The sequence below is a fragment of the Fundulus heteroclitus genome, chromosome 17, assembly GCF_011125445.2.
Source record: "Fundulus heteroclitus isolate FHET01 chromosome 17, MU-UCD_Fhet_4.1, whole genome shotgun sequence".
In the NCBI taxonomy this organism is placed as follows: Eukaryota; Metazoa; Chordata; class Actinopteri; order Cyprinodontiformes; family Fundulidae; genus Fundulus; species Fundulus heteroclitus.
The window spans coordinates 554,105-571,137 of NC_046377.1; the positions used below are offsets into that span (position 1 = coordinate 554,105).

The following is a 17,033-nucleotide window of genomic DNA, read 5'->3' on the forward strand; positions in this document are numbered from 1 at the left end:
TTTCTGTACCAAGAAATCTCCCTGTGGAAGATTAAAGGAAAAAGTCAAACTCAAGACCCAAACCTACTGTAATCCTTGTGAATGAAGAGAGAAGATGTTAGGTAAGCCATTAATAAATGCATAGAAATGACCTCCAGGACATACAAAAAAGAGTATGCAGAAAAAGGTTGAATAATCTTTGAACTGAAATTAAATTTGATCAAAAAACTTAATAGGTACAATTGTCTTTTGGTGAGGACGTTTTTTTTTTTTACATAAGCAATAATTGCTGTCCTTTTGATGTCAATTACGATACTCTTAATAAAGTCACCAAGGTTTATCTGGAAGGACAGATGATCTAAAATGTGTTGGAAAGATGCCAATTTAGCAGCCTCTGTGTTGGGTAGAGATGTAAGGACGTTGTGGAGTTGAAGCTTTTGAGTCTGCAAGGAGCACATTTGCTTTGTAAATTTAAAACACTCTTCCATGAGTTTTTGAAGTACAATGCCAATGTTCATCACAACAGAGACATCACAAAACTACCAAGAATAACTGATTTATGATACGCTGGATGATGAGTAAATCTCCCACACAATACATTTTCTTTTTTCGGTGAAAGCTCATGAATACAAACAAGGCCATTGATAATCTTCCTCGATCTGGGGCCCCAAAATGGTCATGAGAAAGGTGAGCAAAATCCCAGAACTACACGGAGGGACCTGATGAATGACCAAATCTGTGACCAAAGTAACAAAGGCTGCCATCAGTAACACACTATGCCTGTGGTGCCAAGCATACCCCCCTGCTTAACCCAGTACATGTCCAGGTCCATCTGAAGTTTGCCAGAAAGCATATGGATGATCCAGAAGAGCGTCATCTGTTAGGGCAGCAGCATCAGAGTATGGGATCTACAAAGGCTCAACAACCTGATAAAGAAGGCTGGCTCTGTTCTGGGGATGACTGTGGAACCTCTGAAGATGACGATGCAAAGAAGGATCAAGAAAATGATGGACAAACCTGAATATCCTCTTCATGACATTGTCATTAGAAAACAGAGTCTCTTCTGTCCAAGGCTTCTTCAGAATGATTGTAAAACGAACCGCTACAGGAGATCTTTCCTACCCACAGCCATCACCATCTATAATAACTCCTTGACAAAATGAGTTACATCAACATGTAATTTCCCTTTGGTATAAATAAAGTATTTTGAATGTGAATTGAATGATATCCCCGCCATATTCTACAGTGGGAATGTTGTGTTCAGAATAGTGTGCAGTGTTCTCAGCAGTAGGGTTAGGGCTTTGCAATTTGGCCAAAAAGTTCAATTCTTGTTTTGTCTGACCAAAACACCTTTTTCCACATGTTTACTGTGTCTCCAAAAAGGGGGCTGGCAAACTACAAACGGGACACCTTATGGTTTTCCTTTAACAAGTGTTTTTCTTCTTGCCACTCTTCCACAAAAAACACATTTGCGCAGTGCCTGACTAATAGCTCTGCCACAGATCTCTACAGTTCGTCCAGAGTCACCACAGACCACCGCCTGCATCTCTGATCAGTGAGCTCCTTGTTCAGTCTATGTGTTTAGGTAGACACCCTTGTCTTGGTGGGCTTACAGTTGTGCCATTTCCGGATGATGGATTGAACAGTGCTCCGTGCTTTGGACTTCTCCAGAACTTTATCCCCAACCTGTCTGGTGTGTTCCTTGGACTTCATGATGCTGTTTGGTCCCCAATGTTCTTTTAACCAACCTCTGATGAGGCCATCACAGAGCATCTGTATTTGTTCTCAGATTAGATTACACACAGGCAGACTCTATTCGGCTATTAGCAATCATCAGGAAACTTCTTTTTGCCTGATGATTGGTGGCACTCAGAGAAAATGGAGCTGAATGTTTTTGCACATCACACTTTTCAATTTTCTATTTGTAAAAAAAGTTTTAAATAATGTATGATTTTCTTTCTACTTCACAAGAAAGACCAACTTTGTGTTGGTCTTTCATATAAGATTCCAACAAAATATATGTATGTTTGTGATTGTATTGTGACAAAATGTGGAAATGTTCAAGGGGTATTAATACTTTTGCAAGCCACTGTAGATTGTTTCACTCCTCAAATCATACCAAATGACACAAACATTATTTTCTTCAGTGAAACCAATTTTATTTGGGCGATATTGGAAGAGCAAGTTGTGTAATAAACTGGATTTTGATACAGACAGACAAAGGTCTAAACTAATCTGAGGAAGAGTATACAGATTTTCTCCATGCTCAGTGCTCTTACAGATGGAAAGCAAGATGATGCAGCAAGACTCTCAGTTGTAAAGAGCTGATGCACTACTCACAGTTCAAATGCATGCACTTTAACTTGTAGTTTAAGTTAAGATTTTATTAGTCCAACATAAGTAATAGTGTAAATTCAAGAACTCTTGCAACTTTTTCATGGTAAAAACATGGAAATGTGTTTCTTCAGCTACCCTTGCAGTATTATTTTTTTCTAAGAAGAATGCCTCCTATGAGTAAATAGGTGCCCTCGTCACCTTATTTGTATTTCTGTCAGGTATTACCTTCTAATTCAAAGGAATAGTTCACATTGTTTTGTCTATCTCCATGTCTCCACGTGTGTGTTTAGGTAGGAGAAAAAAAGAGGGTTATTGCGGAGTGTGCTGCATGGAAACTTGTGTGTAATTATAATCAAATGGTCATCTACTGCCTCTCTTAAGTGATGGAGAGCCTAATTAGGAGCATCAAAGAAGACCAGCTGGATGGAGACTTAAGAGGAAAATGAGGACCAATGGGAGTATTTTGGTGTGTTTCTAAAGGATGAAAAAAAATAAAAAGCTATAAAGTGGCAAGGCTGACAAGACTGAGTGCCACATTTTCCTTTTTCAAGTTCCGTAAAAGCTTAAGCAGCAGAGGCCTTTTATTTATGTCAAGTACTCTATTGTAATAACAAGCAGCAGAGCTGGGATTCAGTTATGGACTTGCATGACACATTCTAGACAGTCTCTTCATTAAGAATTCAAAAGACTGCATTATTTGAATGGACGTAAAACTGTTTATTTGTCAAAGTATACAGACAGATTGGTTAAAATGTTTTCAAAGAAAACCCAGCAGATCGCATCAAGCCATTGACTCCTGGATGAGCTTGTAGCCACTGTGGTCAGTCGCTTGCATATCACCACCTTCTTACTGTAAAATCACAACAAAAATCTCTCTAAATACAAGCGTAGCTCTTAAAAGAACATGTCATATTATAACGATTTATAAAAGGCATTTCTAAACAGATTCTAATCAGTAAGTAATCACTAGTGTCAGGCTCATTTGACATGTGATAAATATTTTTGCCATTCTTAACTCTTGTCTGAACTATTTATTTTAATTTTAATTTGGGATATAAGAAAGGTTCAATAATGGTAAGTGATACATTTACAACAGTATTTAAAAAAACACAGATATCAGATAAAATTAAGCATCAATGTTACCATTATTACTGACAAGTAGTAGTTGTAATATTTTTCATCATTTTCTGTCTCAACAGCACAATCAGAACATATTCTTTCAGGGACAGAATGCAGATGCAACCTATACACAAAATGAGCAGAAAGGATACTGTAAGCAGCTTTACTAAGCTGTGTGCTGTTCTAAATTCAGAACGTTTTATATCTGAATAGGCCTTTCATTGTTAAGGTTGGTCGTATTGACACCATGAAATTTAAACCTGTAGGGGTGTAATCATTTTTTTGCTACATCGACGTAGTGATTATTATTCCTATGTTCCAACTACATTGATCTGTGCTAGGCAAGTTGGCATTCCAGATGACATATATAGATCTAAAATTTCTTATTGTGTTAATACTAGGAAACAAAGCCTTGGACTGAAGCATTTTTAAACTCTTAAAAATAAACATGTTAGTCTATTCGGCCTGTCTGCCTGTTACATCAAGCCACTTTGGCTGTTGCAAAAACAAATATGTTTTAGACAAGTAGCTCGCTGTTTGTAGGATATGTAAAGGTTATGTAAAATACCACGGCAACAAAGAAATCTCACCAACGACCCACTAAAGCGCCACGGGGTGTGTGGATGGGTCACTGTCATTAAAATGCAACATACGTTAATTACGTTTTTGAATAAAAGTTCCAAAAAGGGTAAAAAAGTCCTCAAATGCAACAAGAGTCGCTAAATTGGCAACACTGAACTGTCGTCTCTAGTTATCCTTCACTACCGAGAGCAGTGCAGCGCAGTAGCCACCAGTAGCTTCATACACTAGCAGCTGAGCCGGAGGTGTTGGTTTATGTTATATCATTTACTTTACATTGTTTAATTTTTTTTTACTCAATCTAAAGGTGTAGCAGCTTTTATTTTGGTGTGGCGGTGCACCACGACCCACACAAAGATTGAGTTGTGTATGCGGACCCATGCAGCGAGGACTACACAGACTCCTACACCGGAGAAACCAAACCAAACAAAACAAGCGCAGCACAGATAGGCCAGCAGCTCAGGGCAAGATGCAGCAGTCCACTTGCACCTCAAGAGCAAAGGACACACCTTTGATGGCAATGTTTTTCAGATCTCATCAGGTTCCAAGTTCTCAGACAATATTATTAACATATATTTGAACGTGTCGCTGCACAACAGCATCCTCTAATCCAAGGGACTTCAACTCTAGTCCTCGAGGTCCAGTGTTCTGCATAATTTTGATATGCCTCTGCTTAAACACACCTAAGTTAAATATCTAGGTCATTAGAGGGACTCTGAAGAACTTGATTGCATACTGAGGAGGTAATTTGATTTAGGCGTGTTGGACCAGGACACATCTAAAATTTCGAGGACACCAGACCTCAAAAGGACTGGAGTTGAAATCCCTTGCTCTTTTGAGGCTGCAGTCACTGACCTGGATGTACCGACACTGTGACATGTTACATCAGTTTTCTTGAGGATATGTGGGTGCAGACTAAAACTTTCTGCTCATACAGCAACCAAAAACCCTGGTTCATAGTGAAACTCAGGCAGCTTTGTTAGGCCAAGACGAGGCCCTCAGAAGTGGGAACACAGTCCTGTACAACCAGGCCAGGAACACACAAGGAGGTGCTATGCTGAAAAGCTGAGAAAATCAGCCAACAACCCTGCGTTATTGTAGAAAGTCCTGCAGACACTTACAAACTACAAGAGACCATCCCACAACTGATGATTATGGACTTCAGGAGTCCCCCCCTTCCCCCCCACACACAAACACACACACACATACACACACGCAAACACAATTTCCCAGGACCTGAAGACGGAGCGCAACACTATTACAATCATCAAGAAGGACCAGCCGAAGATGCATGTTCTGCGCTGGCTCAGAAAGGTCAACCTGTCTGAGGAGGAGATCCATCTCACCCATTCCACAACAGGTTCCAACTTCTCCCCTCTGGTAGGGACAACAAAGCGCTGTAGGCCAAAACCAACAGACTGAACAGTTTCTTCCCACAAGCCACCATTCTAATAAACAGCTGACAACAAAAAATGCAGTTTGTTTTTACAGTCCATGCTGTACATATAACATATACCAAATCTACCTACCTCATGCACATAACACCATATATGATTCTCATTTATTCCAGCATTCCCATTCTCTGCACCCATCACACTGTGGACATGTATGTTTGTGCACGTATGTGCACATGTACACTACCAGTCAAAAGATTGGACTCATCTTCTCATTCGATGGTTTCTCTTTATTTTTATTACTACTTCTGGGAACTCCTCAAACACAGTTGGAAAACCATTCAGGCGACTGATCTCATAAAGCTCATCGAGGGAAGGCCAAGAGTGACCAAGGCAGTAATCAAAATAAAGGGAGGAATTAAAAAAAAAAAAAAAAAAAAAAAAAAAAAACTTGGATGTTTTGAGTCATTTCAGAGTTTTGGGTTTGATACATAATTATATATATATATATATATATATATATATATATATATATATATATATATACACGTCTGAGTTTTGGTGTCTTCACTGTGTATCTGCAATGTATAAAGTAATACAAATAAGGAAAAACCATTGGCAAAGGTGAGTCCAAACTTTTGACTGGTAGTGTCCACCTCTGACAGATAGTAAAAACAACAATGGAAATAAGATTTACTCCTGTATCTTTTGTACTCTGCTTATTTCACGATTGCAGTACTGTCTCAATTTGCCCACTTGTTTATAGTGTTCATAGGGGTTTTTCTATACCACAGACTGTGTTTGATTTTTATTACGGCATTATTATATTATTGTATAAGTAAGCACATCGTGAGCATTGTAAAATCCAGAGTCAAATAGGTTGTATGTGTACACACACCTGGGAAGTAAAGCTTAGTCTGATTCTAATTGTAATCTCTCTCCATTCAAACAGTTTAATCTGAAAAATAAATAGATCTTGAAATAGCATTGCTTCATAAAATATTATGAGACCTGAGAGCATTTTGAGGGCTTTGCACAGTAGCCAAGTTGGTGGCACTGTTGCCTTGTAGCAAGAAGGTCTTAGGTTTGAATTCTGGCCTAGGGTCTTTCTGCATGGAGTTTGCATGTTCTCCCTGTGCATGTGTGGATGTTCTCCGCGTACACCAGTTTGCTCCCACAGTCTAAAAACAGAATTGTTAAGTTAATTTGTCTCTTTAAATTACTTAGGTGTGTGTGTGTGAAAGGTATTTTGTCCTGTGTGTCTCTGTGTCGCCCTGTGATGGACTGGCAACCTGTCCAGGGTGAATTGTCCACTGGAGCTAGGTCCAATCTTATTTTTAAATGTCGTGTCATATTTAGACAGTTCATTTCTCCTGTTCTGTTATAGGCGAAGAGGATGCACAGAGTGCATTAGTCATAACTCCAAATTAAGATAGCTAAAAAATATTTAGTACTTATGTAACCCAGATGCCTCTGCCACTGTGATCAGCTACCTTGTGTAAACTTTGATCTATCTAAGCGGGACTGGCTAGGTCCCATGTAGTGGATGGCGAGCTTATGTCTTGAGCCTGAAGAAATTAGCCCAAGGATTAAGAGTGCGTGCTTCTGCTGGTGCAGTAGGAGGCATTGCAGCCACTTGTCCATATACACTCATATTCCGTTGATTTTCAACTTGTGGAATATTGAAGTTGGGACTCTGCCTCACTTGAGAGACTATTTTAAATCTTAATGTACTGGACTTATTCAGTAACCTGTTCAACGTGAAATGCGGCATATTGTAGATCATGTAAATATTTTGTTGCTACGTCTCATCGTTAAATATTACATTACTACTAAGTACCACATTTGTGAGTATTTGTTTCTTTAAACTCATTTTCCTGCGAGCCGAATTAGGTACTTATGAAACTAGCCTACTGTTACTATAATTAAAACCATTATTCAAATTGCAGCATTATACATGCTACACTTGTGATTTAAATGATGATCTACAGTTATTGTGGTTCATATTTCTTGGGTTCATGATATGTTCATGGTAAGTTTTTGCATGTTTTATGGCATTTCAAGCTTTTTCTAGCTATTTCAATTTTGCCTGATTATCAGATTTAAACGATTATTGTGGACATATTTATCTTAAAAAAATAGAAAAAAATTAACCAAAGGTAAAATTACTTCTATACAAAAAGAAACACATAATAAACAGAAATCAATTTTACTCATCAAACAAATGGATCAAACAAAAAGATGCCACTGCCATTTTACTGAAGACTTATTTATGCAATGTCTGAGTTTGTTAGAAAAAGTATGTCTGTCCTTAAAATAAATAAATAAATAAATAAATAAATAAATAAAAATTCTACATAAGGGTAAATAATTTCAGTGCATTTGATCTCTGTGCAGTGTTTAGAGCAGAAGAGTGCAGAGTGGTGAGAAAATGTAAGGTCTTTCTTACCGTAGGTAGTCTCTCCGGCACAGGATGAGGTTAGCTTTGGTATATAGTGTAGAGCCCACCTCACCCAGCCTGCAGTCACAGCAGGCACATTTGAGGCAGTCTTCATGCCAATATTTATCAAGTGCCTTCAGCAGGTAGCGGTCCTTGATCTTCCGGTTACAGCCGGCACAGCCTTTTGGCTTTGTGTCCGGCTGGACGGTGAGCATTTGTATACCTGGAAGCACAAACAGACTCATTAAAGACTGAAACAGTGGTGCACTCCTAAAAGGTATTTCATGATTTCTTTTACTTTTTTCGTTTTAGTTACTTCATTTGGTACATTCTTTTGATACAGTTCCGAAGAAACAAACAGTAAGCTGAATGAAGCTGAAGTGGTGGTTAGGAGTTTGACTTATTGTTCGTCTAAGCAACGGTATTTGAAACAAGTTTGTTTTGCCAAAACAAAAATTACTTTATGAGAATTAAGATAACTTATAGCTGGTGATGGATATGAATACAAAACATTAACACGCTAGCCAAATTCAGCACAGCAAGCAGCTTGTGTCAGTGGTTCTGTTTTTCTATTAAGCTTTTCTATACTTTTTATCTTTTTTATTTTCTTGTATTAGTGTGTGAATGTCCTTGCCTTTTGCCTTTTCGAGTCGAGAAGGAACTAACCGCTAACTTTGTGGTTTGAGATAATTTTTCAGGCACTTAAAAAGATCAGGAGCGGTAAGGCTTCAGGGCCGGGTGGGTTCCCTGTTGAATTCTTCAAGAAATTCTCATTCAAACTAAGCCCTCTTTTGAAAAACTTATACACCGAGGTATTGGAGCGCAAGATTCTCTCTCCTATAATGACAAGGTCCACCATTTCAGTCCTTTTCAAGAAAGGAAAGGACCCCCTGAAATGTGAATTATTCAGGCCAGTGGGTCTACTCTGGTGTGACTGTAAAATCTTGACCAAGGTCCTGAATAGTAGGTTAGAGTCTGTTATAGGTACAGTGATCCATCCAGATCAGACTGGTTTTATTACAAGGCGACATCTTTATGGTAACATATGGAGGCTTCTTATTATTCTTTATTCCTCAGAAACTTCACCTATGGTTTTGCTCTCTCTTGACACTTACACGGCATTTGACCGGATTCAATATGGATATCTTTTGGCAACTGGAGAGGTTTGGTTGTGGTCCAGCTTTTTGTTAGTGGATAAGGATTTTCTATGTTACACCACAGGCCTCTGTCCATAATCTCTGTATGCGGATGGCTTGGTACTTTACTTGTTCAATCTTTGGAGAGATTTCAGGCTACAAAATCAATCTCACTAAAAGTTTGCTCTTTCCTATTGACAACGAGGCTTGACAGATGTCTTTTGGGGCATACCCAAAAGAAACTCGTGACACTTTTACCTGTCTTGGCATATCAGTAACCCGTAAATACAGTGATTTATTCAAGCATAACTTTAAACCTTCCCTGGAGAGGGCCAAACAGGACCTTATCCATTGGTCAGTGCTGCCTATATCGCTTGCTCTGCAGGGTTAACTCTGTCAAGAGGATAATCATGCCCAGGTTCTTCTTTTTTTTTCAAACAATACCTGTTTTTATCCCAAAGTCCTTTTTCAGAGATCTGGATAAATCTATATCCACCTTCATCTGGAATAAGACCATCCCACGAATAAGGAGGGCACATCTTGAGAAACAGAAACAGGCTGGAGGCCTAGCATTACCAAATTTTTTGCAATATTACTGGCCAGCTATTATTTATAAACTAATATACTGGGTCTATGCTTCTTATGACCTGTATGGTTTGAAATGGAACAACATTGTGCTTATCCTGTGTCCCTACCTAGTATGTGTGCCATTGCCACTCAGTAAGCAGCGCCGCACAAACAATCCTATGGTAAATGGCTCACTTCAAATATGATTCCAATTCAGGACCCACTTCAAACATAGACAGGCTATGCTCTCTCTGCCAATCTCGGCCAACGCACTCTTCCCACCCTCACTCGTGGATACAGCATTTAAGTTATGGTTCAGGAATGGACTAAAATGGGTGAGTGATCTTTTTAAGGATGTCATTCGAACAGGTAAATGAGTGTAATATCCCCAGTTCGCATTATTTCAGGCATCAACAGGTGCGTGTCTTTGTTCGGAAACATTTCCCTTCCTTTCCATTACTCCCACCAAATGACTAGATAGACGAGTGGTTGGAGGGGGATCTAAATCAAAGAGAAGGAGTGAGCAGACTATGTGAGGATATTCAGAGGATCACTTCACTGTCACTTAGTCATATCAGGGCAAGGTGGGAAGAGGAGTTGGGATTTGAGGTGTCGGACATCTCCTGGCAAAGCGCAATTAAGAGAATACATTCAACTTCGATCTGTCTCAGATGAATCTGTTGTTCACCAGCACCGCCAATCCACCTCCTTTTCTCTTGCCACTTAACTCTGCTCATATGGTCAAAAAGCCTGGCAGAGAGACGCTGTTGTCAGGGATATTATCCTGTGGCAATGTTTCAGTGAAACACATAATACTGCATTCCCAATATTCTGGCTGGGTCCTTCTTAAGCCTTGGAAAACTTGCTTCCCAGAGATCTCACATTGCCCATAATAATTGATGGAAGAGATGACTTACATTTCCTCTTTCTGACAGTGCCCATCAATGAAGAAGATGGCTTAAATTTCCTTCTTTTCTCTCTTCTTCTTTGTCCTAGCTGTCGGGCTCAGGCCTTTCATTGTTTCTAGAGAGTTCTTGCATGTTATCGCGATAACAGTAGGCCCGTTTACACTACACCTAAAAACCAAGCCATGCCGAGACCGGTCCGAGCTTGGTCCAGTTAACTGAGATAAATGCAGCCGTTTACACACAAGAGTTATCTCGGTTATCTTGGTTCCTTGGTTGCTCCTCGCCTCCTAGTGACGATCTGCGGTACTACCGCTCTCTGGGATTGAAGGCGGGACCGAGCAAATCAAAATGGCGGCGCCCGTGACATTCAGGATGTTATTGTTAGACAGAGTCGGCTTTTGGGACGTGGATAAGACAAATGAACGTCTAATAAGGATTTACAGACGCAGGAAACAACAACAGACGCTGAGGTTCATAAGCAGAGTCATCACTGGAAACCGTGTGGCACGGTAAGGAAGCTAGTATTATTATGAATGTCTGAAATTTGTCTGAATGGAGTGTGAATCGGGACGTGCAGCCAGACACGCCGGAAAACCCGCTGACAGTCAGCTGACTGTAAGGGCATGACGCGGTCTGCTCATGCGCTCCTCGTTCTCAGGGAACCGGGCCAAAAAAAAACAGTCCGAGACCTGCTGATGAACTGGTCTGCAGTTAGCGCGGTCCGGTTATCGTTAGCGCGGTCTGGTTCAGTCTGCTGACCATTTACACACAAGAGTTATCTCGGTTACCGAGCTCGGACTGGTCTCGGCTCGGTTAAAAAAGTGTAGTGTAAACGGGCCTAGTGTGTGCCCTCTGCCTGCTAATACTGAAGCAGTCTGTTCATCCACACCACTGTGAGCAGAATGCAAACAAAGCACTCCAAGTTCTCTTTCTAATCTCAGGGGCATTTAACCATGTCTCACTCTCCTCCAACCCCGCCCACTTTTAACTGTTCTAATCCACTTTTTTGGAATAGAAAAGTTAATCAGTTTGTTTCTTGCAACACTAGAAAAACAAAATACTCAACTTACTACATGTAAACTGCAAAGAGGTATATTGTTCATCACGACCCTCTCCCCTGAGCTGACCACAACCTGATCCACCTCCAGCCTATGTATAACCCCCTTGTACACATAGAACCAGTTGTAACATACACAATGAGAAAATATTCTGAGGATGCTGCAGGAGCTCTGAGAGACTGCGTCAGCACCACTGCGTGCGATGCAAGATGGTATTCTCATGAAGAGGACATAGATGAAATAACAGAATGCATCGCAGGCTATATCAATTTCTATGTGGACTCTGCTGTCTCTGTAATTCTTTATTTCCTCTGTTTGTTTTTTGTTCATTTACAGCACTTTGAAACGTCTTATTACTGAAAAGTGCTTTGTAAATAAACTTGTCTTGCCTTATTGTGCCCCTTATGAAAATGAAGTGCTTCTCCAACTGCAAGCCCTGGATAAACCCTGGGATAAAAGCTTTACTAAAAGAGAAGAAGAGGGCTTTCAGTTCAGGTAGGAGAGAGGATCTAAAAAATTAACAAAAAGAACTGATAAACAAGTTCAGAGAAGGAAAAAAACTAATTGTGATATTAAAGTTCCCAGGGAGGACTAAACCTCCTGGTGTAAATAAGCTAATGTGCTAGCTGTTATTAGCGCAATGCACACTACATTCACACTGAAGCCTTCCTTTGAACAATGCTCCTCGCGTTCCCCATTATGCTACCACCCCCTGCCCCCTATTATCTGCGCCCCTTCCTGTGACCGACCACGACACAGACCGCCAGGATTGCCCCATTTTCTGGGGGAAACCCTGGATCCTCAACCATCTTCACCGCCTGGTGAGGTCTTCATTGGGTCAACTGCAACTAGCCTACCAGCCTGGCATCGGCATAGATGATGCCATCATCTACCTGCAACACCATGCTCTGGCCCACCTGGAGAGTTCTGGGATCCTGGGAGTAAGGATGATGTTCTTTGATTTCTCCAGTGCTTTCAACACCATCCAACCATGATGGTCAGGAGTGGACCGGCCTAGCCCCATTTACACTACCCTTGTTAAACCGATCCATGCCAAGCTCGGCCCGAGCTTGGATCAGTTAACCATGCCGAGCTTGGTTCTGACGACCGTTTAGACATCACCCTAGCATGGTTCCCCTGCCTCCTAGTGACAATCTGCGGTACTTCTGCTCGCTAGGATTGAAGGAGGGACTTAAGCAAACCAAAATGGCAGCGCCCATAACATTCAGGAAGTTATTCTTGGTTATGATTGTAATATTTTGTTGTTTGCGGAGAGTCAGGTGAAGAAAGCAACCTTTGGTGAATTTACGTGACAGAGTCGGCTTTTGGGAAGTGGATAAGACAAACGTCTAATCAGGGCTTACAGACGCAGGAAACAACGACAGACATTGAGGTTCATCACACTGCTAAGCAGAATCATCACTGGAAGCCGTGTGGCCACTGAAAAACTGGGCCGAGCCCACCCATCGAACTGGTCTAGATTTTGCGTGGTCAAGTTCTGTCTGGCACGGTTCAGTTCAGTTTGCGATCCATTTACACTCGAAAGTTATCTCAGTTACCGAGCTCGGACTGGTCTCGGCACGGTTAAAAAAGGGTAGTGTAAATAGGGTATCTGATAAACCACAGTGTGTTAGGACAAGGGGACATATCTCTGACAGGATTATCTAGAGTACGGGAGCAACACAGGCAACAGTGCTAGCACCGTTTCTGTTCATATTCAACACTGTGAACGTCTCACTTGGCTGCCACCTTCAGAAGTTCTCTGATGACTCTGCCATAGTAAGTCTTATCACAGATGAGGACAGCTTAGAGTACAAACAGTGGACAGAGAGCTTTGCAAACTGGTGCAAGCAGAACCATCTCGGGTTAAATACAGGGAAAACAAATTAGCTGCTTGTGGACTTCAAAGGCGCAGACCCAGCCCTCTAAACTCGGTTACCATCCAGGGAACTGATGTTGGAATAGTGGACTCTTACAAGTACCTGAGAGTTCACCTTAACAATAGGTAGGGTCAGAGCAGACTCTACCTGCTGAAGAGGCTGAGATCTTTCAGAGTGCAAAGTGCACTCCTTTGACTCTGAAGTGGCACCAGCCATCTTTTATGGTGTGGTTTGTTGGAGCAGCAGCTTATCTGTAGCTGAGAGGAAGATGTCGGATAAACTTATTAGGAGGGCCAGCTAAGCCTGTCACAATAAGCAATATAATCATTTAACCAAATGATAAATTAAAAGGAGCTTAATAATGTTAATTTGCATGCTTACTTGTTTACCCGTCTCTCTCTCTCTCTCTTCTACTTTAGAAACTGGTTGAAAAAAGGTTTTATTCTAAGTCTGGATTCACCCCTCCCCTTCTTGTTTCTGTGGCGTAGGGAGGAGTGAATTCTTTCGTCAGGTACTAGCCAGGTGCATGGTCTTGTTACGTACCTCAGAATGTAGCATGAGAGCCCTGTGAGGAGTGGCAAGCCACAGAAACGCTAATTGAGATTTGGAAATACAGAGCTGAATGCAACTGCTGCAGTGTGGGAACACTTTGGATTCAAACTGGATGACTGTGGTGTGCCACTTCACCTGTGCGAGCAGGAAGGTCACATTTGTTGTAATATTGTAGCAACTAAACCTAGCAATACAGCAAATATGCATCTGCACATAAAACCTAATCATCCGATGTAGTTTTCCCAGCTGGGAAAAAAACTACAACCGATGGGCCGTCGCCATCTTCCCAACAGTCCACAATCACTGGAGTGTTTGAACGACAAACAAAATACAAAAATGGCAGTGGAAAATGGTGAGGACTCAGTGTAGTTTAGTGGGACCAGACACCCCTGTTTTCTAGGAACAGTCACGCTACATCAGTATTACACCTGTCCAAAACTCGAGTTTATAACAAGGTACATGGCTTACTAAAAGAATCAAATTACAGCAGTAATTACTTTTAGATTACTTAGTTTAGATACAACTGATCTAACCCACTTACATGAAAAAGACAAAAATCTTTTTTTTTTTTTTTAAATAAGCTGTATAGTATGTTTTATGTCAGAGTAGGGGTCCTGCTAAGGAAGAACTGAGACATGTACATCTTTCAGAGTTAAAATTTTATTGCAATTAAATTCTATAAATTTTGTGCAATGAGATTTGGCACAAGCATGTGGTACTGTGAAGTCTCGCTTCTGTCAGTCTGCTCCAGGGCAGCTGTGGCTACACTGAAGCTCACCACTGTCAGGGTGTGAATTTGTGCATGAACGGGTGAACGATTGGCCAGTGTAAAGCGCTTTGGGGTCGTTAGACTTAATAAAGCATTATACAAGTACAAGCCATTCATATGTATTGCTGTAGTCCTCAGGCATGCACTCATAAAATAAAAAACATATAAGCAGAGTGTCATGATTTGTCTTGGATGAACCCGGACACAGCACACACACACACAGAGCTGGTTTCCAAAGTTTATTTAAGAGCAGGTAGTGGATGGTGAAGCCAGAGTCAGTTACCAGACGGAGGTTGCAGGGGTGCAGGAAACTGGCAGGCGAGAACAGACCGGAGCAGACAGGAACAGAACCAGGAGACGAGCAGGGACGAGACAGGCATGGTGTTCTGGAGACTGCAAACGAACCGGTAACGAGGACAAACTGAAGGTGAGTCTTATAGTGGTGAGAGCAGGTGGAGTGAGTCCGTGGCTGATTGCAGCCTGACAGGTGTTCCTAATCAGGACTGCACTGAGGAAGGGAGCCAGGAAGTGTTCTGAATGCAGCCTTCAGGCTGCATCATGACACTACCCCCCCCCCCTAAAGGTCGGCTTCCAGACGACCAATCAACTCCTCGACTGGGCGGGAGGAGGGGGGTATCCGGACGGCGGGCAAAAACAAAACAAAAAAAAAAAGTCTGGAACCTTACAGGCGCAGGAACCTCACGGGCGCAGAAACTCAGGAGCGCAGGATCCCTTGTCGGCGCAGGAACCAAGAGGACGCGGGGAAGGCGTCGGAACCAATGAGCGCAGGATCCTCTGAACGCGCAGAAACCTTGAGAGCGCCGGAACCTTTGAGAGCGCCGGAACCAGAGGCGAAAGTCGCAACACAGCGACCCAGGCGAGACGAATCCAGAGGCGAGGCGTCGCATCACAGCGACCCAGGCGAGACGAACCAGAGGCGAGGCGTCGCATCACAGCGACCCAGGCGAGACAAACCAAGAGTCGGGGCATCGTGCACTACGATCCCGGCGAGACGAACCAGAGGCGAGGCGTCGCATCACAGCGACCCAGGCGAGACGAACCAAGAGGCGGGGCATCGTGCACTACGATCCCGGCGAGACGAACCAGAGGCGAGGCGTCGCATCACAGCGACCCAGGCGAGACGAACCAGAAGCGAAGGCACCCACGGAGATCTGGGGCTGAAGTGAAGGCGAATCCAGAATTCTGCCAGCACCTGCACCAAGCTCTGTGTGTGACCGGGTTCATCCTTTGACCGGTTCGTTCTGTCATGATTTGTCTTGGATGAACCCGGACACAGCACACACACACACAGAGCTGGTTTCCAAAGTTTATTTAAGAGCAGGTAGTGGATGGTGAAGCCAGAGTCAGTTACCAGACGGAGGTTGCAGGGGTGCAGGAAACTGGCAGGCGAGAACAGACCGGAGCAGACAGGAACAGAACCAGGAGACGAGCAGGGACGAGACAGGCATGGTGTTCTGGAGACTGCAAACGAACCGGTAACGAGGACAAACTGAAGGTGAGTCTTATAGTGGTGAGAGCAGGTGGAGTGAGTCCGTGGCTGATTGCAGCCTGACAGGTGTTCCTAATCAGGACTGCACTGAGGAAGGGAGCCAGGAAGTGTTCTGAATGCAGCCTTCAGGCTGCATCATGACACAGAGCTGCTTTTCAAAAACAGATGTAGAACAAGAATGCTGGTCAGAAACCAGCAGAAGCCGTGCACTGCAAAGGACTCCTACCGCAGCTGATAACTCCAGCGGAGCAACAGCGCTCCAGAAACAAACCGCAGGTGTAACGCTCAAAAAACAACCAAATTGGTTGTAAAACGGCACTTACGATCTCAGATAAGTACAGCCACACAAACAGCTGACATGCAGCAGGAGTAAAAAACATGTACACTGCCACCTGCCCAACTATAAAGGCGTCTGCCCCACCCGTCAATCAGTGGTGCGTTCTGATCAGCAGCTGGCGCACACAGAGTGGGACCGACGAACACCATCTCACCACAATTGCAAAATGGTACAAATAACTTAGTTTATTATTATTTTGTTTACAGTTCAGCTTGGATTTTATTTTCTGCGCTGCATAGATTTGCTGTGTGCGCTGAATCCAGATGCAGTGCACAATTGTGCATGTGCGCAGCTTTGAGGGAACACAGCCTCCCACGCCTTCAATGCTTGTCAATAGAGCACTATTTTGTTCAAGTAAAGATAATTTACAGCTCTGCATTATAATATTTGTGTTAGATCTGTGCATTTAACAAAGATCTTCAAATGTCCAAAAAATTACAACAACAAATTTAATGGTAACACAAAAGA

At 42.3% G+C, this 17,033-nt stretch overlaps 1 protein-coding gene across 2 annotated transcripts in view; it reads right to left on the reverse strand.

Annotated features, from left to right (window-relative positions):
• The window catches only part of lmo3 (LIM domain only 3), a 66,533-nt gene that overhangs the window by 42,371 nt on the left and 7,129 nt on the right, over positions 1–17,033 (reverse strand). For both annotated transcript variants that reach the window (XM_036149369.1, XM_036149368.1), the window contains exon 2: positions 7,858–8,071. In XM_036149369.1, the coding sequence (XP_036005262.1) occupies positions 7,858–8,063 (206 nt within the window). In that variant the 5' untranslated portion in view covers positions 8,064–8,071. The remainder of the gene's footprint in view (positions 1–7,857; positions 8,072–17,033) is intronic.